General features: G+C 36.8%; 3 protein-coding genes across 5 annotated transcripts; 1 reads left to right on the top strand and 2 right to left on the bottom strand.

Moving 5' to 3' along the window:
• Positions 1 to 1,963: 1,963 nt before the first annotated feature.
• On the bottom strand, positions 1,964 to 9,243 carry LOC144649658 (DNA-directed RNA polymerase II subunit RPB3-like). The gene is made up of 12 exons (XM_078509215.1): positions 9,018 to 9,243; positions 8,862 to 8,911; positions 6,244 to 6,312; positions 5,886 to 5,938; positions 4,057 to 4,185; positions 3,742 to 3,793; positions 3,509 to 3,540; positions 3,311 to 3,340; positions 3,086 to 3,192; positions 2,924 to 2,961; positions 2,782 to 2,837; positions 1,964 to 2,175 (listed from the first exon to the last, which is right to left on the bottom strand). Exons 1-12 carry the CDS (start codon positions 9,101 to 9,103, stop codon positions 2,053 to 2,055), a joined length of 825 nt encoding a protein of 274 aa, XP_078365341.1. The 5' UTR covers positions 9,104 to 9,243; the 3' UTR covers positions 1,964 to 2,052.
• Positions 9,244 to 9,294: 51 nt separating this feature from the next.
• On the top strand, positions 9,295 to 12,435 carry LOC144649665 (putative ubiquitin-conjugating enzyme E2 C). Of its 2 annotated transcripts, XM_078509222.1 has the most exons (7): positions 9,295 to 9,431; positions 9,534 to 9,567; positions 9,680 to 9,766; positions 10,097 to 10,237; positions 10,430 to 10,493; positions 10,877 to 10,933; positions 11,994 to 12,435. In XM_078509222.1, the coding sequence occupies exons 1-7, from the start codon at positions 9,418 to 9,420 to the stop codon at positions 12,047 to 12,049; spliced, it is 453 nt and encodes a 150-aa protein (XP_078365348.1). In that variant the 5' UTR covers positions 9,295 to 9,417; the 3' UTR covers positions 12,050 to 12,435. The 2 variants fall into 2 exon arrangements, with proteins under 2 accessions (XP_078365348.1, XP_078365347.1); XM_078509221.1 differs by lacking the exon at positions 11,994 to 12,435 and having other exon boundaries at positions 10,877 to 11,038.
• A 4,053-nt stretch (positions 12,436 to 16,488) lies between these two features.
• Positions 16,489 to 26,174, bottom strand: LOC144649624 (ran-binding protein 9-like). 2 transcript variants are annotated; one of them, XM_078509153.1, is made up of 12 exons: positions 25,973 to 26,174; positions 25,436 to 25,547; positions 24,049 to 24,101; positions 22,999 to 23,166; positions 21,886 to 21,908; positions 21,512 to 21,613; positions 20,619 to 20,701; positions 20,401 to 20,513; positions 19,511 to 19,927; positions 18,862 to 18,995; positions 17,990 to 18,101; positions 16,489 to 17,538 (listed from the first exon to the last, which is right to left on the bottom strand). In XM_078509153.1, the coding sequence occupies exons 1-12, from the start codon at positions 26,157 to 26,159 to the stop codon at positions 17,411 to 17,413; spliced, it is 1,632 nt and encodes a 543-aa protein (XP_078365279.1). In that variant the 5' UTR covers positions 26,160 to 26,174; the 3' UTR covers positions 16,489 to 17,410. The 2 variants fall into 2 exon arrangements, with proteins under 2 accessions (XP_078365279.1, XP_078365280.1); XM_078509154.1 differs by lacking the exon at positions 21,886 to 21,908 and having other exon boundaries at positions 21,512 to 21,624; positions 22,987 to 23,166.
• Between the last annotated feature and the right edge of the window lie 464 nt (positions 26,175 to 26,638).

Raw genomic sequence — 26,638 nt, 5'->3', positions numbered from 1 at the left:
CGTAACGTACGTTGTTCTCGACTCGGATGGTCTTCTGAAGTGGAAAAACCTACAATTTTGTGCTCGCGTTTTCGCCGCGGATATAGAATTTTAGCAATTGATTCAGGAAGGAAGTAAACTTAATGTACTCTGATGTGTCATGACAGAAGGGAATTTCCAACCGCTTTGTAGAAATTTTAACTTTGCAAACTTTATATACAATAATAAGCAATAATAATCACCGAGCTAGATTTTGAGTTGTAAGTACTTAAAGCAAAAATTAAGGGTGTTTTGCCAGGTTACACTGTTGCTAGGGTGACAAGTGACGTCATGAAAATGATCAAAACTTGTTAAGCAATGATTGGACATTTTTTTGATATCATTATTATAGCAGCAACTGATAAAGATTTGTGGTACTGACCCATCAAAGTATAAAAGTTAGAAAGTGCTGGAAACCGTTGTGAGCCACCTTAAAAAGAACGTAAATCGTAAAAATAAGAACGCTCGGGTCCACCCCCAAAATTAAACGTCCTTAAATAAAAAGAGAATGTAGCGAGCGGCTTCGTTTCTGTCGTTTCGTTTCTCTGCCTAAAAGTTACTTTACGGCGGAGAGAAACAGCCGGAAATACGTCTGCGTTCGCAGGCTATAGATATCGCGACTCACTCACCCGACGCGCTGGTAGCCGAATACTAAAAGATATATTATACACCTACCTCGGAAATGAATAAAAAAGGTTGACATTGGCTTTAGAAAGCTGTGTTCGGATGTTTCAGTTACTGCTGCAACCTTCTTCAGCTAAAAATGTAAATAACTAACTGCGTCCCTGCTGTTATATAAAAGAAAATTAAAAAAATATACAAAAGTTATTTACGCTATTGTTATAGCTGTCGTGAAGAATTCAATCACCCTGTTCTTAAAACGTTCATTATCACATTTATTGTATATATGTTTTAATTTTCTTTCTTAACACCAGGGATGTCGTTAGTAATTTCCATTTTTTTTAGCTGAAAATAGAACATGTTTTTATTCAACCAGTATCATCCTTTTTAATACATTTTTTAACCATACCCGGCTACCAACCGATCATTTTCTTTTACCCTCAGAAGCTGCTAAAGGCAAATGACGAGCTAAGCTCTTATTTCTAAGAGAAAGGCGTATAAGACAAGACGGTCCAAGGGTTTGTATTTTCGTGACGTTTGCTTGACCGTAAGTCACACTGGAACCGAACCCTGACCGTCATCAGTTTGCACGTTACCATAATGCGCCAACGGAACTCCAGTATCAGTATCAACATAGCCTGCACGAAAATTGGGTGGATTACCGCCTAAGTTACTGATCCCTAACGAGGCCTACGGTCCTAATTAGAGTTGAGGCTCATACATGTAGATCCGGGATGTACCTGGTATATGTAGAGGGTCTCTATGGATAACTGACTCGCCACTAATGTTTTACCCTAGTTTTCTTATAAAAGCCTGTTTTACATAAGAAAGACGAGAAAGAGAAAGCCCCTCCACCCTTAAAAACAAAACAACACAACAAAACGAAATTTGAACTGTTTTCCGGGATTTCCGAGGTTAAAATTTCAACCAGTTTTACTAGTTTTCCTCAGGTTGTTGGAAAAAACAAAGAAACAAAGAAACAAACAACAAAAACAACAAACAAAACAAGAAAAGCAATGAGGAGTGCAGGATGTCCCTGGGCTGGACAAGTAAAATACTGTAGTACTTGAAGTCATAAGCAATAGGTCACATTTGTCCGTTATTTGGGTTTTTTTTTTTTCACTGCTAAAACTTCAAGATTTCAAGAGCATTTCTAAATTTCAAGTAAATGCTAAGAATGGGGTCCAATATAGGTTTGGCGGAATGCGGTGTTATATGTACCAAGGGTGAATTTTACTACGAATGATGTTAAACTAGCTTGGAACACAACAGGACCCAGGACCCAATTGACCGATTCGGATGACTTCAATAACGACTACCGAAGTGTTGTATAGAAAACAGATTTTACTCCACAATATTACTTACATGTATAAATAACTACTAACAAATTGTTTTAATGGTTGAAATCATTTCTCAAATCGTCAAGACATCAGCAGCTACTTCATGGCTGTGTTGAGTTTGAAGATCACTCAGCTTCTTCTTGAGCACAGACAGCCCAGACATCATGATTGTCTCGGGTTTTAATGAGCCACAGGACTACAACAAGATAAAAAACTGTCAGATTGAATACAACTCACCACCATGCAAAGCGACAAAAAGAATTTCCACCGATTGACTACAGCAATTAGTCTACGGTTATTATCTATTCAATGTCAATTCAAAATTTAATATCTCGCATCTGTTCTGGGTTGCACACCAAGAAAAAAATTACTCTGAGTGTTCTACATTGTTGCTGTGGAATGAAAAATTAATCTTCTTAGAACTACTTTGAGCGGGGAGAAATTCGATAACTTCAAATCTAAACTAACATTGCTGGGGAAACCACTCTACTGATATAAACTTGGAAGGTTCTTTGAATGCAAAGGAACAACCAAACAAGTTACCGGTAATAAAAAACAACTGAAAGTACAACAACAACGAAAACAAAAATAGGATAAAAATGCAAACAACAAGACGTCAGAAAACACAAAAAAATTCACTTTTAAGAGTATCTACATTTGTAACATGGATACAAGACAGTGCAGTGAGGTTGAATAAAGTGCGTTCATTTTATTCCATGTTATATCAAAGATCTTGAGTAACTAGTGTAACATACCGGTACACATCAAATCAGTGTTATTATTTAACAGCCATGCAGCCTACCTCAACGTTAAAATAAAACTTGTCTGCTTTAGCATTTGGATCAAATGGTGCTTGATCTGTAAATAAAAAGAACAAAACAGCTATGTTTCTCATGACCTGAATAAACATATGTTGGGTGATGCAGTTAAGTTGCTTTACTTACACATGTCTTCATCCAATTCTGTGTATTCACTTTTAGGCCTGCAAAAACACATACCAGATTAAATCAAACATTTATTGTAGTATCCAGAGAAAAGTAAGGGTGGTATGTATGTATAAAATATGACTGTATGTATGTATGTAGGAACTTTAAAACATTTTTTACCATTCCTCTGGTCTTGGGTATGTAGTGTGTCTCAGTGCATTGTCAGGGTCATATTCAAATGCCACACCGGCTGTCGGGTTCCATTTGGCATGTTCCTTAGCAAAGCCCTGACAGACAAAAGAACATAAATTACTGATAAGTTACTAATGTCTTCCAAAGCAAAAAAAAAAACACACAACACAACTCTTACATGTACATGTAACAATGCAAAATAAGTTATTTAACCTTTTTAGCATAGGCCCGGAGCTTGAGTTCCTGTTGCCAAGGAGACAAAATAAAAATATATCATTTAAGTTTAAGAAATTGCAAAACATGTTTTGGCAAAAAGCAACAACAACAAAAAACAAAAACAAAAAACAAATAAAGAAACACCAGAGTTGTGAACTGCATGTACAATATCAAGATGGCAAGATAAGATCTCACCTGCCCTTTACGAAGCTTTACGATCAAAATGTCTGAAACATAAAAAGGACTAAGAATTAGACACTTGAATAATTTAATGAGGTAACTCCATAAGCTTTACAAATTAAAACATGCTAAATGTTGTACAAGAAATGTTCATATTGCAGCTGAGCAAGGAACTGCATAAATCCTGATGTGCATAGCACTAAATCTACATCTCAACACTCAAAATTAGACAAAAAATATAAACCTACCATCTTGTTCCCCGTATTCACTGTTTTCATCGTCATGGTGTCGTGATGTCACCTACATGTACATACAGAGGATACAGAAGCAACAAACATGATGAAAAAAACTTTTGCAAAATTTCTCTAAAATATTTAATGAACATGGTCAGCAACTACAATGTACTTTAATGATAGTCTGTTGTCACTTTAAGTTAAAATTTTAAAAGTGTCTGTACCAATTTCCTGTCTGAAAGACATGGAATTGTTTGAAAGACATGTCCAGAATACTTGACAGTTGGTATTGTACATGAAAATTATGAGAGATGCAGGAAAGGAGCTTACAGGAATAACTCTTGGGTCTGCAGATATCAGGTCCCTTGTTGTCACATGTCTGGTTTGATCATCTGTGCATTTTACATCAAGAGTAAGTTCCACTGAACAGTCAGGACAGAACTCATCACAAGTGCAGTCCTTAAAGGAAACAATCATGGTATTAAAAAAATCTCGATGATTTGGTAAGTGCAGAATGCAATATGGAACAATTGAAAGTATGATGTTTTATATATGTTCGTGTTTATTTGCTTTATTTTACTTTCGGAAAAACTGTTCACAGGCTACTTGTATTCTTTCCCAGGTGTTCCTTACGCTAATCTTTGCAAACGTAACACGACACGTTTGTTCGTTTGTAACAAAATACTTTTGTCTTCCTTGAAAATGCGATAACATGAAACTTTTGTTTTTTGTTTGTTTTACAGCGGCATCGATGACATTTGTTTAATTTAATTAAGTTACGGTTTAGACTGCACGAAAGACGATTCTCAAAAACTAAAGAAACAAATCTAATCAAAAAACATATTTTTCGACAGGTTTTTTAAAACACAGTACAGCTAGGATATTTGTTTCCTGGTTATCAGGTGTTCACGCCGAAAATCCCGGTGCAAGTTTTTGCATACCTAATTACGAAAGCGCTGTGAAAGTCTCAAATCTAATTTAATTAATTTGCGGTTTTTACTTGGCGCCAAGAAGTCTGCAGGAAGCCTACCGCAAACACGCAATACAAGCGATGTTCATGATAGTTCCAGAAAACAACGTAGACTAATCTGCGCATGCGTTTGGTGTGAATTACGTTGAGTAGTACCACAAGGAGAGCAAAGGGTTTTCTGAAACAAATATATACATTTGAGATCTTCATATGAAAGTAACGTAGATGTGCTCCAGGTTTTACCTAGGGGTACGGTCAGGTGCTCCCCACCCCCACCCCCTCCACAAGGAATAATTAATTAATTGATATTAATTAATTAATTGGTGATTAAAAGTTTACACCATAGCGCTTTAGCGCGTTAGAGGTTTAGGGGTTTATCACACGACTGCCCACCAAACCATCACAAAAGTGCATTCTGCACTAAAAAGGCAAAGTCTGATTCTGGTGGCCTAATGGTTAGCGCCCTGGAATCTGCATCAAGCGAGTCCAGGTTTGAGCCTTGACCAGGGCCACTTCATTGTGTTCTTGGGCTTTACTCTTACCCCTCTCCATGCAGGAGTATAAATGGGTACTGGCAAATTTAATGTTGGAGGTAACCCTTCAATGGACTAACATCTCATCCAAGGGGAGTAAAATACTCCTAGTTGCCTATGAAAACTGGGTAAACCCCACAAGATGGGCCTCTTGGCTCAAATGCAGACTAAATACCTTTTTATCAAGTCTGATCAAAGGGGCCAGTGTTTGATTCTGGTGTCTGCAACATGTACAAAATGTACCGGTAGTAGCTAGAAGTATTGCTACTCCTCCTGGATCACAATGGAGTACTTGTTTATTGCAGGTTACCCACCTCTCTCCCCACCCCTCCCACACTTTGCCACATTACTCAGCTAACGAGTTGTATTAAGGTGCCAACTTCTACAGTTAAAACAGACTTTGCTGACTTTACGTTTACATTGTACATTACTGCTATATTATTATATCATCATTATAATAATAATAATAATAATAATAATAATAATAATAATACAATAATGATAATGATCATTGATAATAATAATACAGTAATAATAAACATCAGCTTGGAATGACATCTGCTTAATGATAAACAATGATTTTCACATATTTTTCACAAATCCAAGAGTACAGGATCTGTTAAGTAAGACCTAAAGCAATAGCATGTCAAACTTACTCTGGAATAGCTTAATCGATCAACAACTTCATCACTAGTCAAAGGAATGAGACCTAAAATGTAGAGAAAACAATGACTTAGCAAAGAATCTAAGTCCAACTGCTACTTTATTAGATTTCCTCAAAAGTAAACAGTCATGTGACAAAAAACTCTGTTACAATTTCTTTTCTTTGTAATTTTTGAATTTATCTGTCTGTATGTTAACCTTTGAAATACAAATTAAAATACCTTGGTCAAAGCCAGATTAAAACCAAAATTCACACTTGTTACAAATGTCGTTTTCATGAACCATCAGTCAACCACCTTATTCATGTACAAAAGAATATATATTGATTTATAATGCACATAATTTATTTACCTAGTCTGTGGGCAATAAACTCATCATGTAATACTGATGTGTTGTTTTCAATCTGTACCCAGTCAATTGCTGAAAAAAAGTTCCATGTTGTTCAATACTAAATACTTCATAATACACTATTATTATAATCACAATGGTCACAGGCAGCCTAAGCTCTCATGACAAAAATATCTGAAGAGTGTGGCATAACTTGATGAAATCTTATGCATGCAATGGCATTTTTTACCAGCAAAGATTACGAGCAGTATTATCCTCATCAAGCTACTCACACCCTACCATGGTAAAAGGCTGTTTTTCTTAAGTTCCTAAAGTGGAATTCATTTGGCATGCAACATAAATATCCCAATGTTGGAGGAATGGTGGCCTAATGGTGAGTGCACTGGATTCTGGATCAAGTCGTCTGGGTTTGAGCCCTGGGTGAAGTCATTGTATTGTGTTTTAGGGCAAGACACTTTACCTTCATAGTGTCTCTCTTACCCCATGGCCCAGTTGTTCAAAGGGTAGAAAATGCTATCCACTTGATAAATCGTCATCCAGTGGATAAGTGATAACAAAACATACTGCGCTATCCACCTGATAGTGATTTATCCGGTGGATAATGTTATCTACCTTTTGAACAACTGCGGCCAGGTGTATAAATGACTACCGGCAAATATGCTGAGGGGTAACCCTCCCATCGAGGGAGGAGTAGAAATACTTTAAGTCTCTTAAGGTCGCGCAGGACCCTTGCTCATTAATAAATTCATTAGCCAAATTTCTTGACGGAGTGCTATCTTGTAAAGCTTTAATTCGCTACATTTTGAACATCGATTCCTCTAAAATTTATCAAGGATATTAAGGGATGATGGAATTACATCATGATTGTCCTTTTACTGAGAGATGACCATTTACTGTAATGTTACAGGTTCTTAAAAGTTTAACTGCAGATATTGCGATTTTGTGTCCAAGTTTTTCGGCTACAATAGCGCACCGAATTAGAAGATTGTATAAACTAGTGATGAATCATAACCTCTTTTGTGTTCTGACAAGAACGAAATTTTAGATTTCAAAAACTGCTATAAGTTATCTGCTTCTAAGAGAGTAAAAATGTGAAAACTAAACTTTGAAACGTGCTATCTTCAACTTGAGAACGAAATTTCAAAATTCGCTCTTGTCATAACACAATAGAGTGCACCGAGTTCATGTTCCTCACTAATCAACTCCTGAAATTCTATATCGGCGGAGAAAACTTGGACACAAAATTGCAGGATTTTTCGCTTCCGAAGACCTTCCGAGTCAATGTTTACAACTGTCTTGTGCTATAGTTCGCAGCTGTGAATCTAATTATGATAATTCGTTTTGTTTCAGCGCACGGTACGCAAAGCTGAGAACAATACTGTCTAATTACTCGTACAAAGAACTTTATGAAAAACATTCTCATTTTTTTTTTTGTTTGTTGTCGGCTTCAGTCGTCCTAGTTCGTGCATACTCTTTAAATAAATACATACATAATGATTTCAAGGGTCCTTCGCGACCTTAATGCTACAGAAACGTAGATAAGCTCTGGCAAAATGGTACTCTTTGGTCTGATGGAGACTTGTATTTTATAAATATTCTGACTTGACCATCCCAATAAAAGGTTTCGTTTCCCATTGCCCCATCTCTTGTGATGGTGGGTCGGTTGGTTGGTTGGGCAAAAAAAAGGATGAACACTTTAAGGGATCTGGGTTCATTTAAGAAGCCAGGAGATGCAGAACCGAAAGATTTTGTTTCAGTCGATCTCACTGAGAATGTTGGAACAATCGTTAATGCCCTTGGCGCGAAAAAGCCTTTGAAAAACTTAGCATCGATGTTAATTAAAGACAAGGACATCACATCATACCAACTGTTGTAAATAAAACAAGATCGTGTGAAAGTACTTGCCTCTTTGACTAGTGAATCTGGAATTTCGAACATTTCGAAAAAAAATGGGTCGGTCGGGCGACGGGAAACGAAACATGTTATTGGTATGGCCCTTTCATATAAAAAATATTTACTAACAAAATTCATGCATGCAAGTGACACTGCAAACTGGAACACATCTTATAACCAAGCATCATTAATTGTGTGTTTTTCTTGTAACGCTTATATTCCATAGGTCAATCAACCACAGGTAGCCCAAGCTCCTAAAGGAGCCGTCAACATATAGACCACATTTGACATTGCGTAATAACGTTATTATAAGGGTTTGTATGGGAATTTACCGATCGTAAAAAATAATTCAAAATAGAGGTAAAATATCCAATAAAATCGACTTACCTATCCTCTTCTACACTAAAATGGCTTCAAATCGCCTCCAAACGGCATAGAAACACAACATATGCATAGAAGAGGAAAGGTAAGTCGATTTTATTGGATATTTTACCTCTATTTTGAATTATTTTTTACGATCGGTAAATTCCCATACAAACCCTTATAATAACGTTATTACGCAATGTCATATGTGGTCTATATGTTGACGGCTCCTTTAGGAGCTTGGGCTACCTGTGAATCAACAAGTTATAACAAGAGGGCTGTTCTTTCCTCAATACTTCAGCTTGGGCTGCCTGTGCAAGACCATCAAACAATACCAATGGAATCATAAACAAAAGCCTGTGTACCTATAGTTGGCGTTTCAGCGATAAATATTCTTCGGAGGGCATTAGCCATGCTGTAACAGAAAGATACAAACGATGAGATTTTGTACAGAGAATAGGAAAAGCAAAAAGCAATTTTACTCGGGGGACTCGTCTGACTAAACGAGAAATATATCACACCTCAAGTCTGTATTCTCAATCGTAAACTTCACATTTTCCTCCGTGAGTTCAAGAATCTTCACACTGGGTTGGTTGGCATATGGCATTTTACCGTGAAAGTGTTATTTTACCAGTTTTACCACGAGTTTCAATATGATTCTTCCAGAAAGAAATCCAATATGGCGACTTGTCTGACCGAACAGACCTATGGGTTGGCACGCGCAGGGTCTGAGAACCAGAAATAAACAAAGCACTGTGATTGGTTGCTTCTAAAAGAATAAACGATCTGATTGGTCCATTTAAAGCGAAAGCCGGTTTAAAAAACTTTTTCTCTTTCGCCGTCTTCCATTGCCGTTCAAAATTGGAAAGAGAAAAGTGGAAGTTTCGATTCATTTTATAGGCTTACATTAAGTGCAAAATAATGGCTGTAGCTAGGTAAGAAGTTCAAATCACCCTTGCTGATATTATTTTATTTATTTTGTCTCTTCTCGAGCAAGCACTGACAAACTAAAATGCTACACTTGACTCGATTCGCAGGTTAAAACTTGATCTTGGTCAACTTATGTTTAAGGTAAGGCCTAGGGCTGGAAAAACAAGCTATTAATTTGTCAGAGTGTTTTTTTAGTTATAATATATCGTTCGTTTAGTCTGAATAAGTTGTTGTTTTCTATTTTTAATTTAAGAATCCAGACAATAGTGTTTCGGCGTTCCCATCTCGGGATGACAACATGCTAGAATGGATTGGAACAATCAGAGGAGGAAAAGGAACGGTAAGCTTAATGAATGATCGAGCCTTCTTCAGGTCTACGTATTCAACTTTGGAGAGCTCTCGTTTTCATAATTTCCGCTTGAAATTCTCGTGTTAACGTTACTGAACGTACTCAGCATAAGGTATGTCGTCGGAATTGCTGTGTTGTTTGTCAATTGATCACAGAAAGTTTTCAAGAACCGGCACGACTCGACCCATGTAGTGGCCACCATTATTTACTGAACAGAATGTTACATAAAGGATCATAAAGTCAGACTTTTCGCCAACAAAATCCTGAAACTTGTTCGGGGTAGTCTTGTTCTGCGTGGCTTATTCATTCTTTTCATTCCAGGTATACGACGGAAAAGAATACAAACTAACGCTAGAATTTCCAAGCACGTATCCTCAAAAACCTCCAGTAGTGAAATTCAAGACACCATGCTATCACCCAAATGTGGACCAACAAGGGAACATTTGCTTAGACATCTTGAAGGTAACAGATTTTCTTCAAATATATGCTCCAATGGACAAAGAAATACAGTGTAAACTAAATTCCATTTTTGGAATTTGAATAAACATGAGTTTGTATGATGTTAATTAACGTTTTGTTGCTCCAATGGACAATAAAATACAGTGCAAACTAAAGATGTTTATTAACGTTTTTCATCACTGTTCTTGTTACAAGGAAAGTTGGTCATCTTTATATGATGTTAGAACCATATTACTGTCCATACAGTCCTTACTAGGAGGTATGTGTTATGAATTCCAGCAAGGATTAAACTATTATAATTACAATATGGCTAGAACTTGTTATAAGAGATAACGTATGCTGTGATTGGCTAATAGTCTGGGCCAGATTTTCCTGTAATGCATATATATGTCACAGGCATTATGAGTAATGCAATGCACCTATCAATGGTTTGCCCCAGGCTAGGCTGTAGTAATGGCTGGTCCATTGTGAACAGATGCTAACAATTTAAGGGACAGTATTGCAAGTAGACAGACTTGGTACAGTCTTGAGCTGGGCTCACTTGGGACTGGTGCTGTGTAAATCCGCAAGTGACCTGATTAGTATTACTACGACTACAGAATAATTGTGCAAAAAATATAGTAAAAATGTCACTTTTTCCAGAGCCAAACAATGAAAGCCCACTTAACGCCGATGCTGCAAGTAAATGGAATAAAGACGGTAGGTTTAGAACTTTAGATTGTTTGTCGTTTAAACACAATTACAATATTATGAAACCCAAAACAAGTCCTACAGTTGCTCTGATCATTCTCTAAGTCAGCATACCATATTTTCTTAATTAAACGCCGGACCCCAATTAAACGCCGGCCTCGTATAAATGCCGGGTCAAAATTGCTAATTTTTAAATAAACGCCGGGGGCATTTGTTCGAGGTCCCGGCGTTTATTTGTCATTTTGAGGTCAAGCTAACAAGTAAAATTCTCTTGAATGGCAGCGCTATGACATACTAGTACGGTATGCTGCTTTGGAAGTTTCAAAACACGATCAAAGGAAAAGTCCGAGCGATACATAGCTAGGATGGACGCTGTACAATGGGATAAAACAAAGAGAAAAATCGTCCGCCTTGACAAACTGCCCTTTGGTCTCGGAGATCAGTAACAGTAAATCAATCTGAAAATTTTACAGAAAATTACAGTCCGTTAATAAACGCCGGGCCCCGATTACACGCCGGCTTCAAATAAATGCCGGGTCCACAAGGCCAAGTTTGAAATAAATGCCGGGGGCGTTTAATTGAGAAAATACGGTACACTACAAAACAAGCCCTTTAAATATAGGGGCTTACTATTGAAAAAGTTGTTTTTATTATTTGGGAGGGCTTATTTTCAGAAGGATATTTGTCTGAGATTTGGAGGGGTCACTTCGTAACTGGTATTAAATTACAGTTTGAGGGCCGAGGTACTTCGTAAGTGGTAATAAATTACAGCTGTCTTTAATGTTACAATTGCACAGCAACCATCTTTCAACATGCAGCGTTACCTTGAAGTGTTACCAGGCCTACAGTAAGTCTAAAATGGAAACACAATATGATTTGAGGTCTGTTACTTTAGTTTGTCATTTCTTTTGCCAATAACTACAACAGCTGACAGTTTGACATTTTTAACAGGTGTCTCTGCTGTTGACAATCACAAAAGTGTACGTGGCATGTCGTAAGATGGTTGGTATGCAAGTAGCACTGCAAGTGTCTGTAAAAATGATGTCTATTTTTTTATTTTCCTTTTCAGTTTACTGCAAAGCAATGGAGAAGTTTGAAAGGGAAAAGGCAGCAATAACAAAATAAGTTTAAGGCCGTGAATTAATGTTTAAAGTAGCTTCAAAGTTGAATTTAGCAATGCTTAAAGAAAAAATCAGATGCAACAGCTGTACATACAATTGCTACATATTTTTTTTTCAACAAATTACAATTTTGATATTACTTACATGTACATTTCCTAAGGAATCTTCATTAATTTTTTATTAGCAAGTTTTCTAATTCTAAAGAAAAGTTTCAATTCTTTAATCTTGCATGTAGTGTAAAATATTCTCTTTGTAACTGTATTTTTGTCTTGTTTGTAGTTGTTTAAATTAAGTTTATAGTAAAAACACTAACGACTGTTTGATCAAACTTTGTAAATACCTCTTGTCACAAAATAACAACATAAATAAAGTTGATTTATGTCTAGTGTTTGATTGTTTGCATGGGTATTGTTTTGCCTAGTTCCTAAGAGCCCTCTATTTTCGTCGCAGTCAACTTGTTTTGGGTCACATGGTACATGAACTGTACAAGCGATTAATGGAAATGTGATTTACAGCAAGGCGCCCAAATGTGTGACCACTTTTAATTTATTCACATTCTTTCGTGCAGATTTAATCCAATCAAAAGCCGTGGATAGCTTGTAATTGACTTCTGATTGGATTAAATCTGCATGAAAGAATGTGAATAAATTAAAAGTGGTCACACTTTTGGGCGCCTTGCTGTAATACACGTATCTGATATTTCCTACCAAAGACAGAGAAATTTTATTATTAGGCTCATGCAGGTTTTGATGATGACTGAATGCTATCTTATAATTAATTTTGTGGTCATCAATGAAACTAACTCTTTCTGCAAGAAACTGAAAGCACTGTAAAAGAAATAAAAAAATAAGCTGCTAGTCTGTTTTTGTCTATGGATCACAACAGTTACAATATTTTGTTAGCGAGTTTTTTTTGACCAGCTCTATTACAGTCAGTGTACCACAGTGAGTCTTTAGGAAGTGCATTGGTTTCCTTCACAGCTTTGTAGAATTGTGCAATGGCCAAATAACAGTAGTGAAGGAGATTGGGTTAGTAACCGTGTTTGGTACTGGATAGGTGCTGCAGTGAGGGGGTAGAATTCATGCCTGCTTTACTGTTCTTGCACAGGGGCCCTCACAGCAAATAAGGGTATAAATAAAATGGAAGGAATATAAGTGGCCATTTAATTTGAACTTCAATATGCGGTCATGTAATGTTGGTCAGGGCCCAGTTCAAAAGTTGGATAATGTTATCTGCTGGATAAATCGCTATAAGGTGGATAGCACAGTATGTTTTGATGTAATGTATATGAAATAATTCATATATGAACTGCGGATGGATATGACACATTGACCTCGCTCCCAATGTGTGGCTTCAATAGCTCAGTTGGTAGAGCATCGCGGAGGTCACCGGTTCGAATCCTGTTGAAGCCCTGAATTTTTTTCAGGCTTCTTTATTCCAATTGCTTAAATTGGAAATTCACTGCGATGATCATTTATCACTTTCTTACAGTATGTTTTGTTAGCATTTATCCACTGGATAGCGATATCAAGTGGATAGCATTATCCACCCTTTAAACAACTGGCCCTTGGAGAAACCTTCAGAAACTGCATGGAACTCTTGGCAGGCAAGAGGCAGGCAATGTGATGTTCTAAGAATTTTAAATGAAATTTTCTTGCCCACTTACAGACCCAGTCAGTAATAATTCTTTAGTTTCAGACCTTTCACCAGCTGATTGCTTATTACAATTCATGTTTTACTGATCTATAAATTGATGTACAGAAGGTATGCTCTTGAAGCCAACTGATTGTGGTCTTTGAAAAGAGCCATTTAATTTCACTGCTTATAATATACATAAAAAAATGTCTGCATGCTCATTGGCTGAGAGCACGTCAATTAATCCCAAACAGTGCAGAAAGTTGAAATTGAGGGCAAAATGTTGAAATTGAGTGCAGAAAGTTGAAAGAAATTAAATTGATTGACAGGAAAGTCGGAAAGCGCGCCAAAACAAAATGGCGGCCGATGTCGTAGTGTTTGAGAGAGCAAAAATCGAGCAAAAACATATTAACAATTCATGAAAAGTTTGACCAATTTAACAAAAGTTGTAAGTATATAAACCAAAGTACTAGGAATTGGACGTTTGTACAGCACAAACGCTTTACGAAACTACTGAAAGCAAACAGAGGCTTTACGAAACTACTGAAAGCTACCAATCGTGGATTTTCTTACGCGACGGCTAGTAAAGAAGAAATATTACAAGCGTGAATTGAAGTTGGACATTTCAGCCCATACCAATACAACTGAATAAGGATAAAAGCACCTGATAATGCATGACAGAGAGATTAAAAAATTCCCTAGCAGTATCTGGATTTTACAAAGCCTGGCAACTCCATTATGTTTAAGAACGAATTGGAAAGGTAAGCCACTTAACATGTTTTGTTTGTCATCCACTTCAAGTGAAATTTTTGTATGTGTATTATTTACAATTAATCACATGATTTTTCTCGTACAATCTGGGATAAATCAGCACGAGTAAATTTTTCAAAGGCCAACCAATTTGTAGTCTTTGCAAAAATTTACGAGTGCTGATTTATCCCAGATTGCACTCGAAATCATGTGATTACCTAAATAGAGCGGTTTTCACTTGAGTGTCGAAAGTTAATTGCGTTTGCTTTGGTTTTGCATTACTACGCTTAGTGATTGGCTTAAAAATCCCGCGCCACTTTCACAGCCAATCAGGAGTAAAACCAAAACCAATCGTGACTTGCTCGCGCACGTTTTCCCGCGCTTTGTGCCAGCTACATGTATTTGCTTCGAGTTTTGATTGGTTTACTGGATTGTCTGTGTCCTTTGTGATTGGCCAGAGTAATTACTTTGGTTTTGGTTTTACGACACTCAATTGAAAACTGCTCTAAGTATACAAAACTAATAGTGTACTACAAAACACGGTCCACCATCTACTGATTTACATAACAAATTGTTGTTACCAGCAAGACTTTACAGTTATTTAATGGTTCCTTTTATTTACAATGAAAACTGAAAACCTAACCCCTACATTTAGCAAATTCTATACAAGATTACACATGCTCTGTTTTGATAATCACAATAATGTACGCACACTGTTTCTTTAGTTATTGTTTCAACATTCAATGACCCTTCTTGTTAAGTAAGTTTTAATATCCCTGCATCTCTTGGAAGCTATTTGCCTCTCATTTTAAATGTTATTGTAAAGTGATGTTACAGCCCAAAGTCTCCAAAAAGTTATAATTGTTAATGAAGGCAGCAAGTTTATTCTAAAACCTGAGCATTACTATTAGCGCAATTTTCAACCGAGTGTCATTAAACCAAAAGCAAAGTATTCACTGGCTAGTCACATTTGGACACAAGATAATCCAGTGACCCAATCAAAACTCGAAGCAAATACATATAGCTGGCACAAAGGGCTGGTAAACATGTGGGCGAGTCACAATTGGTTTTCGGTTTCTCTTCTGAGTCGTTGAGAATGTGGTGCAAGTTTTTTACTTTTGACACTCGGGTAAAAATTGCTCTAAACTTCCTTAAATCAAAAATTAATCTGAAGTGTTACTTCAAGCAGGGAGCGTAACAGATAAGTAAGTGTAAGTGTAAACACCAAAATTGATAACTTAACAAATAAGAGAAGTTCACTGTCTTCCCACACCAAACATAAAAAATATGTGCAGAAAACCATCCAATATAAAACACTAAACCTTAATTATTTATCTACATTATCAAGAATAATTTGTGCACTCTTGAATGAAAAACAAAGCTATTGTAAACTGATAGAGGCAAAGTGAATAAGAAGTGTACGGTGTAGTTTTCAAGATATTTTCAGATAATAATAATTATTTTTCTGATTGAAGACTGTTCCATGAGTTCTTGTTTACATAGCCTGATGTAAACAAAGAAGGTTTGGGAGAATTCAAAAGTTTATCAGTACAGTTGAACACTGTTTATACTGGCAAAGGAGCTGGGACCACAAAGCATATTATTAAGGTGGTTAATTTTTAACAGAAAAGGTATGGGTTTACACTGCACAGGGCCCCAAAAACAGCTGTGAGGTTCAACTGCAGTGAAATCTCTCCCTGCAGACACCTCTGTAACATGAAAGCCACCTTATCATAGGGAGTTCACTTGGTCTGTAAGACACCAAAATTTTTATCAACATTACCTCGGTCATCAATAGACACTGTTGATCCCTGTCCCTTTTGTGTGTCCATATGAATAGGCGCTAGACTGTGTGAGTGTGTAAGAAAGTTACTTGGCTTGAATCTCAGTTATTTCTCGGTTATTAACGGTTTGAATGGGTATAAATACGAGAAGTCTGCTTTTTTCAAGGTTTCTTTTGTTCCTTAGTCACAAGACAGCAAAGACAGAGAGCTAGACAGAACTGTTTTAGACAAGAAGCAGTACCTCTGGTGGAAGTGTTCTAATCGCACAACTATCTGCCAGAAGAACTAATCAAGAAGTTTTATTTTACACTTGGAATGGCTGAATAATTTTTGAGAATGTTATTACAAAAGTCCTAATTAGTTACCTACAATAGAAGGTAAATAAATTTGAAAAATAAATGATAGAAGTTACATTCGCATCATTACCCAACACATTAACAAAACAAAAGGCATTTGAGATTTGCTGACCCCTAACCCATAAATAGGTGAGTGTAATATAAACAGATAATTAGTAAAATGGCTGAGGAGGCAAGGCTAAAGATCTGAAGTACAATAACAAATGCAAACAACAAGTTGGTTTTGGTTTCCCCCAAATTATCCTGATGTTAACATTCATGATCAAGAATTCAGCAAAACTACAACTTCATGTAAGTGGTCAGTGAAACAATGTACTTGCATACATGTATTTTTATAACACCATGGGCCTTCAGGGTGTTATGCAAAAAGTAAAGTGAAACGCAGAGGAAAAAAGAAAACTGCCTAAACACCGTCACAATCTCGTTCCTTGAGTCTTCGTTCCCCTACTGCACATGCTTGACGAAACAAGCGACTCTCGAAAGTTCCATTGCAGGATCGATTCTGATTGGTTTTGAAAACAATAAAAATGGCTGCAAGTATAACACCAAAACGTTTGTTGGTCATGCTTTTGAAAGCTAAGCATGCGCAATTCAAACGGAAGTCCAATATTTTCAGACTTCAAATTGGAACTTTCCAGGGTCGCTCGTTTCAGGAACGCTGAACAAGGGAAATGAAAACCCTGGGTACAAGCATGTGACTGTCACAGTGTATGTTCTTTCACCTTGCCACCTCATTTACATTAGAATAAGTAATATTAGTGTAAAGTTCCTTCAAGTTATATCAAGCAATGCTATATAAAATATTAAACTTTATCTACAAATAGCCATGTAACGCCATTGTTACATGTACTCTTCAACACTAGCAAATGCACATGCACCTAGTCCAATCTTTGACATGAGTTTCAAACACTCCTGAGCTTGTCCCAAAACTAAATCCAGAGGTGGTTTTCTGGGTAAGTGATGAGAATCTGAAAGCAAACAAGATTATTGTCAAAATTTCAAAATAACACAACACAATAAAAAAAAAAATATAAATAATAATGTTATAACACTGAGTTTGCAACTTGCTTGCAAAGAAAATATAATTTAGAGCTTAATATTTGGGCAATAGATGGTTCAAACGATTATTAAACAAACTGAGAGGTCACCTTCAACTGTATGGAAAAAAGTTAAGTATGATGTAAACATGTATTTGCCTACTGAAATAGTGAAGTTTAAAACTACTGGTCTGAAAGAAGGGAAACTTGCAGAAGGTGCCGGCCGCTGGATGCCACTTCTTACTGCTTTCTTTTGATCTTTTATGTTTAACTTTGAACAACTTTAATTTATCAACAATAAATTATAATTAAAAAAGGCAGATGCATAAACACTTGAACAGATATAGATTTTAAACAAAAAAAAATTATTATTATTTTTTACCTAAAATAGCACTATTTAAAGATGAACATATTGGTTCCCTCTGTACAGGATCTAAAAGATAACCAACTGGGCTACTCCATGGGTCAGTATACGCCAAAAGACTAAACGCTTCCTGAAAAAATACAATGCAATTCAGACCTAACATTAGCCCCAAAATCTGTCCCCAAAGTAAAATATGGAAACAATGCATTAAATACTAAAATGACATTAATAAGTATTTTCTGTTGAAAAAATTACTTAGTACAGTAAAGTTCTGAAAGCAGGGCTGCAAAAAAACAGTCAGTCATTGGACATTTGCCAACCAAAATTTGCTCATGTCCGAAAGTGTGTTCGGACCTGATGTACGGACAATTTTTTTGATCGTAAATCATTATATGGCAGCGATGAAAAAAAATGTCTGACCACAATTATTTTTATTTGTCCGAACAAAATGGTCTGTCTTAGTAGTACATATGTCCTTTCAAGTGAAAAAAATTATCTGCAGCCCTGGAAAGTGAATATGACCATTAAGTAGCCTTTTCATATCCCCGCCTACTTTAATTGTTGGGTTACAACTTTTGAGTAACCAAAATGTCACTGTACCCTTACAAGTCTTATTTCAGGGCTTGAAAAAATCACTTTGACAAGTAAATTTTCATTGGGCACAGAACCAGGAAAATCGTCTGTCGACTAATCATAAATAAAAATAAAGAAAGGCAAGCAGCCAACTGCTGAAACTCTTAATAAAAGTCAAATTGCGTTTGAGGTTGCTACTCTCAGGGAATTATTACCTTGCTTCTTTAAAACTTTTCAATTTCACAGCTCTAACTCCACAAGGTGCAAAATGTACATTTGTGTTAATGATAACTAATTAAAAAAAGCAATCTTCTCACCTGCAGAGTCTTTTTATTTGTTTCGTTCTTGCCATGTTCTCTTCTCAGTTGAACACTCATATTTTGCAGTTCTCTTCCAAATGTTAAAATTTTTTCAAGTACAGTTCTATTGTGACAGCAAGTTTGTCTTGATTCTGCAGTAACAGAGAACATAAAGAATAGAACAATTTTTTTTAAAACTTATCTGTTCACTGAAATTGCAGGTTAGGAGAGAAAATGAGCTTGAGATAAATAACTAGTTGAGATAAGTTATCAGATTTTAGATAGAAGGAGAAAATTATTGTGTGGACATCCTTGGTACAAAATCTTATAGGTTCTGAGAGGCAGGGATCGATGTAGCTAGGGAAGCACTAAGCCGGCACCACAGCCCAGCTGGCTTTTCTCAAAAGGCCTTAGTCTTTGCTTCGTTCATCGCCGGATAGTCCCTTTCCCGGCGAAATAAGCTGGCACCCTGCCCTTAGTGACATCCCTGGAGAACCACATTTTGATGGATCCTAAAGAGCACCTATTTATAGTCAAGGGACTTTTATTTGTTTCACCAATTTCGTCTTAAAGTTGTCCTGGTTGAAGATGATACCCCTTTTGTGGCCTCCCCCCACCCCACAAGTAAAAAAAAAACATAAAAAAACAAATCTGGCAAATAATTTACCTCTACTGGGACTAGCACTATGGTCGCTCTCATCCATTTTTGCTGTCCCATTTAGAACTCCATGATTAGATGATTCTTCAAAATCTTCTACTTCCATTGGCATATTATCAGGCTCAAATCCATTGTCTATACAAGTGCCATTAGTGACAAATCCATTAGTCGCTGATGATGAGCTGCTTCCTACGCTTCCTACTGATGTTGCACTGTAGGAATGTGATGGACTGACGTTAGGGCTTGATCGTGGACTGTGAGCCGCAGGTCGCACATCACTATCACATCCACTAACCATTTCCACAAACTGCCGGCATTTCAAAAGAAATAACAAGTTTGGGTTTCGTTCTAAGAGTCCTGGATATAATGTCTGTGTTGTTTCAATAGCTTCTCCTATTCTGCCTGCAAGAACTAGCTTTTGTATTCCTGAAAGGTGGAAAGAAACGACAGCTTGCTGATTAATTTGTTGTACCATAACAAAAGAAGCAACTCATAAATTTTTACGCATATACACACATGAACAAACAATGTAATGTACTTAGTAACATCCTAGAAATAGTACTGTAAATACAGAAAATAAATCACAATAAATTTCCCATTTGGCCCTATCCCCCACTGGAGGGTAAGGGACTAGGCATGTAAATAATTTTCCGTACATTTCTTTAAATATTTGCATTTGCCAACATCTTGTCATGTGATCAACTGGGTGAGTTGTGGAGTGACAAGAATTCACCTCCTTACTGTGTATACATGTAGTGTTCACAATGTTCCACAGAATAAAAAAGCGGTCAATAAAGTGATTCTTCATTATCATCTACAGATAAATTAATGTATTACTTAACACAATGTGACTCATCAGCCAACTAGAACATGTCAAATGTCTTTTCTTATTGGCTCACGTTGTCTGTTCTTGATGGAAGCCAGCTCCTCTGTAAATGACTGTCCAGTGCTCTTGGCAAAAGCCTCGGCAGTAGCACAATAGCCATGATGGACAAGGTATGTTGAGACAATTCTGATCAAGAAAAAAAAAAAATGAGTTTTGGACGAGACTGAAAATCAAACAAAAATACAGTCCTAGTTTGATGACACTCTTTGTAAAATTTAAGTAGCCACTCACTTTTGTAGCGTTGTTTGCCAAAGACCTTCTTTGTCTGTGAATGGGAATGTTTGTATTGTATGCCTTGTTCGAGCATGAACTTCCTACAAAGAATAAAGAATGGTTTCAGCCAAATTTTAGTCCCAGACATTAATTTTTGGGCCTGTAGCCCTTCCTTTGGTGGGAAAGTCAAGTTGATTTACATTAAAAAACTGGCTGGTGCCATAAAGCCAGATTTATATTTTAACTGATATTAACAACAAATTCTCTCTGAGTAACGGTAAATGGACAAGCTGTACAGTAAGAATGTCTTAGTTACCGGTATTATAATTAGAACTGACACAAAACAATACATTTCAGAATTTCAGAATGTGGGGCCTTCTAATGTTTTTTTCATTTTTCAGCTAAATTAAAGGATTCTGAAATTGCTCAAAGTTGCCACATAGGGAATGGCATCTTGTGGCCTGTACATGTCAACAGTCACTGGGCTTGAAACATTTTAACCCTACATGTATGTGAACCAAGCCAGAATTTAAGACACTGGCATAATTGCCAAAGTAAGAGAAAGATGCTTTAATGTCTGTACTAGTCAACATAGCCACATACAATAACCAAATTCTATCAAAATATACTCATTTCTCTGTGCAACATTGACTACAATATCTATAGCCCCCCCTTTTTTTTTTCCTTGGTGGCCTTTTGGCCCCCCCCCCCAATGGCGCCAAAAAAAATTTTCCTAAAAAAAGACTTTTTATCTTTTTTTTCTAATTTTTTTCCCCACCGGCGGACTTCGTCCAAATAAGTCGCCAGCTCCAAAATTTTAGTCGCCAGGCGACTAAAATGGTCTTAACTTGGAGGGTTGTATAGGTGTTAATAGCTTCTACGCTCTCTAATAAACCATATCTGTTATGTACCTTCATAACTTCTTCTATGTCATAAACAAAAGGCTGTTTTCCAAAATTTGCATCAACCATCTCCCTTGGAGTTTGGAGTCCAACTGTGGGATACAAGTTTGGCTGAAGAGAAAGTACAGTTGAACCCCGTTATCAACCGTCGGGGAAAAAAAAGGAATGCGGAGTTCGTGCCAATGTAATGCTGGGGCATCCAGGGACAGGTTTGTTCGTCGGGGCGAAATACGGCGATACGAGGTTCACTGTACATTAAGGAACTTAAGAAATTTTGTAACAAAAGTAAACAAAGCAGTCTGAACACACAGTCAACTGATGCTAAACTCACACTCAAAAAACTTGTTTGTTCAACAAAAAAATTAACAGGTACATGTACTTACTGGTAGGTCTGTGAAAGCAATTCCTGTAAAACACACAAAAAATTAAAGGTCAGTCACCAAAATAATTTATGTTTAAATAGTATATAATCACCATTTTTTTTTTTTTTTTTGTCTTGGCCCCCCATCACAAAAATTACAAAAACCCCACCCCTCCCTCCAATTTTTTCCCCGGGGGAAAAACCCCACAAAATTACCCAGGGACTAAAATGGTCTTAACTTGGAGGGTTGATAATTATCAATCTAGGCTACCTTACAACAGTGGAACCTCGATTTAACGAACCTCTACATAACGAAGTCCTCTCCTCGATATAACGAACGATATTTTTCGTCCCAGTAATAGCACAATATATGGAAAAGAACATCGATATAACAAAACCTCGATATAGCGAACACATTTTGCCAGTCCCTTGGCCCTTCATTATATCGAGGTTCCACTGTACATATACATGTACAGTATGCTCTGATTCTTGAAGAAACTAAAGGTGTAGAAAAGACTTAATTTGCCTTTCATGTAATGGCCCACAATGCAGCACATATAACTCCAGCTTCTGTGTCATAAAACAACTAGCAACATTGCTACTCCCACTAGAAGGCATCTTTCAAGTATTTCAATCTATGATTCCAAACAATATTTTGAAGTTATTATCAATTTTATGGCCCACAGTTTGTATGACACTGATGTACCGTAGAATTCCGGTTATAAGGCCCTGGGGCTTATACAACTTTGTAAGGGTTTTTGGGTGGGCTTATAAGCGGAGGGGCTTATATTCGGGAGGGCTTATAAGCGGGAACCCTGGAACAAAACGTTTGGAAACGAGCCTCGGGAGTGTTGATCGAAATACGTTTTTAAGTTAAAAACGCACAAAAAGCATCCTTTAGCCCTGTTCAGTACTGTCATCCGGTAGAGGGGGGCTTATATCCGGGGGGGCTTATACCGGATGTATTTTTTTGTTTCCGGTTGATGGGCCTATCCGGGGGGCTTATGCGGGGGGCTTATCCAATTTACGGTAATTGATTTTTAGAGACAACTTATTGTTTACTTAACAGTCTGTATGAACCACTCTGCACTAAAATGACTTTTTGAAATACATATACTATTAGATGGATCATTACCAAGATTCACTCCATTCTTGGTATAAAAACAAGTGTTATCAATAAGATTAACACCACAACCAATGACATCTCCCGTAGTGAAGGTGGGTCCATAAGGTTTTCCAGTCCCAGATGAACAGAAGGAGTGACCATCATCTCCATGGTAACCATAAGAATTCTTCTCCCAACCTGAAACATGACATGACATGAAACATGACATTAAAATAAACATACATGTACATGGAGAGTAACAACAAACGTGGAGTCCACAGGACTGTTGGACTTCCTCATACTTACCTGTTACCCTTTCCCCCTAGTCATACCCCCAGGGATTTGTCATTTTCTTTTTCAGGCACACAGAAAGAGGCAATTCCCCACCCCAAGACACCCCATGGACCACAAATACATTGTTTAGAGTACAAAATAAAGATTACATTATTGATTCCTGTCAGAAACCCACAAGGGTAGAAACGTGTAACGCGCTCACAGCGTTTGAATAATCATTTTGCTAAGTACCATATTTGGAAACAAAAAGAGTTTGTACGCGAATGCTTTATAGAAGTAATGACACACGCAACATAACTTTTGGTTTTGCGGTAAGTTGCTTGAATTTCGACCTAAACGCCGTAAATTTCTTACAGAAACTAAAGAAATACATTAAGTGTATCGAAGTGAAGTTCTCCAGACAACTTCAATAAGATGAAATAGGAGAACTTAACCAAATTTAACTTTATTCAACAAAGCTTGTTCAAAAACAAGATTACGCCATCAAGCGCGAGCTAGCGCGCGCTGTGAATTTAATCCAAATATAGTAATTTTTATTGGTTAAATGTTTCTCGTGATTTTCCAAATATGGTACTTAGTGTAAACGAATGTGCAAACGCTTTGTACAATGCGAATCATAGGGAGTTACACATTTCAACCCTTATGGGTTTCTGTTTCTGTACAATAGCAAAACGTTTTGTCAAGAACTTAAACGCATTTTGAAACCACAGTAATAATTATTGATTGTGAAGATTGTGTTATGTGACTTTTTATTACACATTATCGCAAAAGAATTGTGTAGCTTGCCTGGTAATCTGTTCATGTTGACCCCTTGAGCTGATAATCCAATGCCCATGTACCTAAATGAACAATAATTATTAAACAAGTGAACAGTGTTTACGGGAGAGCAAAGACATAATGTACACTGCAGAGATAGTTTATTTGTTTTTCGCATATACATGTACATAATGTATCTTAAGCCAACCCTTCAAAGTCTACTTGTAAAGGAAGAAAAAATCTAGAGCTAGATAAACTACATGTATGCAGATTCTGCAATCAAGATCCAAGATTCTGGTACTACTGTAGTGATAAAAACAAATTACTGTAATAACTGATTTTTTAAAATTAATTTTCTTCTATTATACCCACTGACATTTGTGTCACACACAACATCAACCAGGAAACAGAGAAACATGACATGAAAATGTGACAAATAAAGAGAAAACTGAACAACATTCAAGTGTTATTAATAAATTTGTGTTTTACTGGTAATAATAGTAATTATACAAAATGGTAAGTATTCAAAGTGAAGCTCAAGTAATAGTTGCATTTTAAGAAAGTTGTGGTTCAATTTTACTCTTGGTTCAATCTGGTATTTTCCTTGTTTTTTTTATTCGTTATCATATACCGTCGCTTGCATCACGTGCCGTGCCGCCTCTGGGTTCCGGGCGGGTCTCCGTTGGTGCGCCGTTGGCCTTCGCCGCTCTGTCCGTGGTTCGTCTCCCTTCCTGTCTGTGTCGTCTGCGGTTCACTGTCACTTCTGGTCGTTTCCCTTCTCGGTGTGGCTTGGCGTGGCGGTCTCTCCCGCTCTGTCCTCTTCCTCGGCTCCCGGGATTACCATACACCAGAACAAAGGAAAATACCAAATTGTGGCATGGGTAAAATTGAACCACAACATTATATATTTGATGCTGGTTTTAAACTGTGTTTATTAGTTTTATTGACAGCTATCAATCAAATTTGGTTGTCATCACATTTCAACACTGTGGTTTTGGACCAATGGAAATGGGACCTTCTTGCAAATAATGGAATTACACCAAAAAAAATTATGTACACCTGTACATTTTATAGTTTACCACACATTTTAGCTACTGTTGATTTTATCTTTCAGCTATGGTTTCTGCTATTTAAATAATTATTACAAAATTCACATGATTTGCGGTGCTGAAAGCCCACAAATTATTACTAGGAAGACCTTGAATCTGTGCTGAATAAAAAAAATAAACAATAATTTCCTGACATGAAAAAAAAAAAACCACATATATTGTAATGCAAATTCTTTGGTGTTGGCTGTCACGCATTCATCAGGTACATGTATAACTAGAATTTACATAACCCAACAAAGAAAATGCAAAAGCAATATAAATTCTAACGTTAATTTAAAAATATTATTATTGGTTCGAATTAGACTTACCCATCGCGTCCTTTGCTTACAATTCGAACTTCAAAATAATAAATACCACAAGCCGCTGGAATGCAGTGCGTCGCTCTGACCGAAGCCGCGTCTTTGTGAGTTTTCCCTACACCTGCAATTTAGAAAATTTTGTATCTCAGTTTTGAAATACAAGCGCGTATCATCTTACACGGATTATAAAAGCACTTGACGCGAAAACCCCTCAGGAAGAAAAATAGCAAATTCAAACAATGCCAAGCGCAGATATTAAGCGGCATTCTTGCCCATTATAATAGTATTTTGCATTAACTTTGCCACCATCAAAGAAAGCTTCGATTTTGACGAGAAAACGCTGCCAAACCAATCTTGAATTTATGCAGTTCCTCCAAAAGCAATCTTCGCCAAATTTTAGCTCAATCCCGGGTTTGTTTTTGCTTGGTAAAGCAGAAGTATAACGCATAAAGTTCTTTATTAATCCTCCCTGACGATTTAGCTTACAATGGTATGGATTTTCTGAGCTCGCGAAAAAAGAATACAAAAATGCCCAAGCTCGCTTACCTTTGTAATGCACCCTGAGATTGTCTTGCGAAAGCCCTATAAAAGTAAATTTGTCTTTAGGAGACCATGACCGTGGTAAAGGAGTCTCGGATTCGTCTACTTTAGGGTATAATAGAGCAATCCGATCAACTTGTTGACTTGTGTCTGAGTTTGAAGACGAAGAAGTTGAGCTACTGCCCGCCGCCATGTTGGTTATCTCTGTTCGCGCTATCCATTGCGTCATCGAGCAGCGCAAGGCAATGTGGGTCCTCTAAAGTCACAGGTCGCCCAGCCCAGGAATACCTCTCTTCAGGTTAGCTCTTTTGAATCCAATTTCGTTTTTTCATAAAGTATTTTTTTAAAGAAAGTTTTATATAACGAATTTGGACGATTCCCTGGCTTTACGGAAGATTTTCAGACTGTGCACTTATTTATTTTCATTCAAACCAATTTTCTTCCTTGGCCTATAAAATGAAATGGATGTATATTGTAGAAAGCGTATGATCTATATAAAATAGTACATTTCTTTTATGAATATGTTATCTTCGGCTTACTATGATGTTGTTGTTTTTTTTTTTAAAAAAAAAATAATAATCTGTTGTAATTTCTTTTTTTCAAACTGAGAGCTAGAGGTACATATCGGTTTCCTTTACATGAGGCACTAAACGCTTCATGCTAGCTTACACG

Source organism: Oculina patagonica, chromosome 4 (genome assembly GCF_052425735.1).
Source record: "Oculina patagonica isolate OP01 chromosome 4, crgOcupat, whole genome shotgun sequence".
Taxonomy (NCBI): domain Eukaryota; kingdom Metazoa; phylum Cnidaria; class Anthozoa; order Scleractinia; family Oculinidae; genus Oculina; species Oculina patagonica.
Note: the sequence above shows the minus strand (reverse complement) of the source record. Positions and strands in the feature narration are given on the sequence as shown.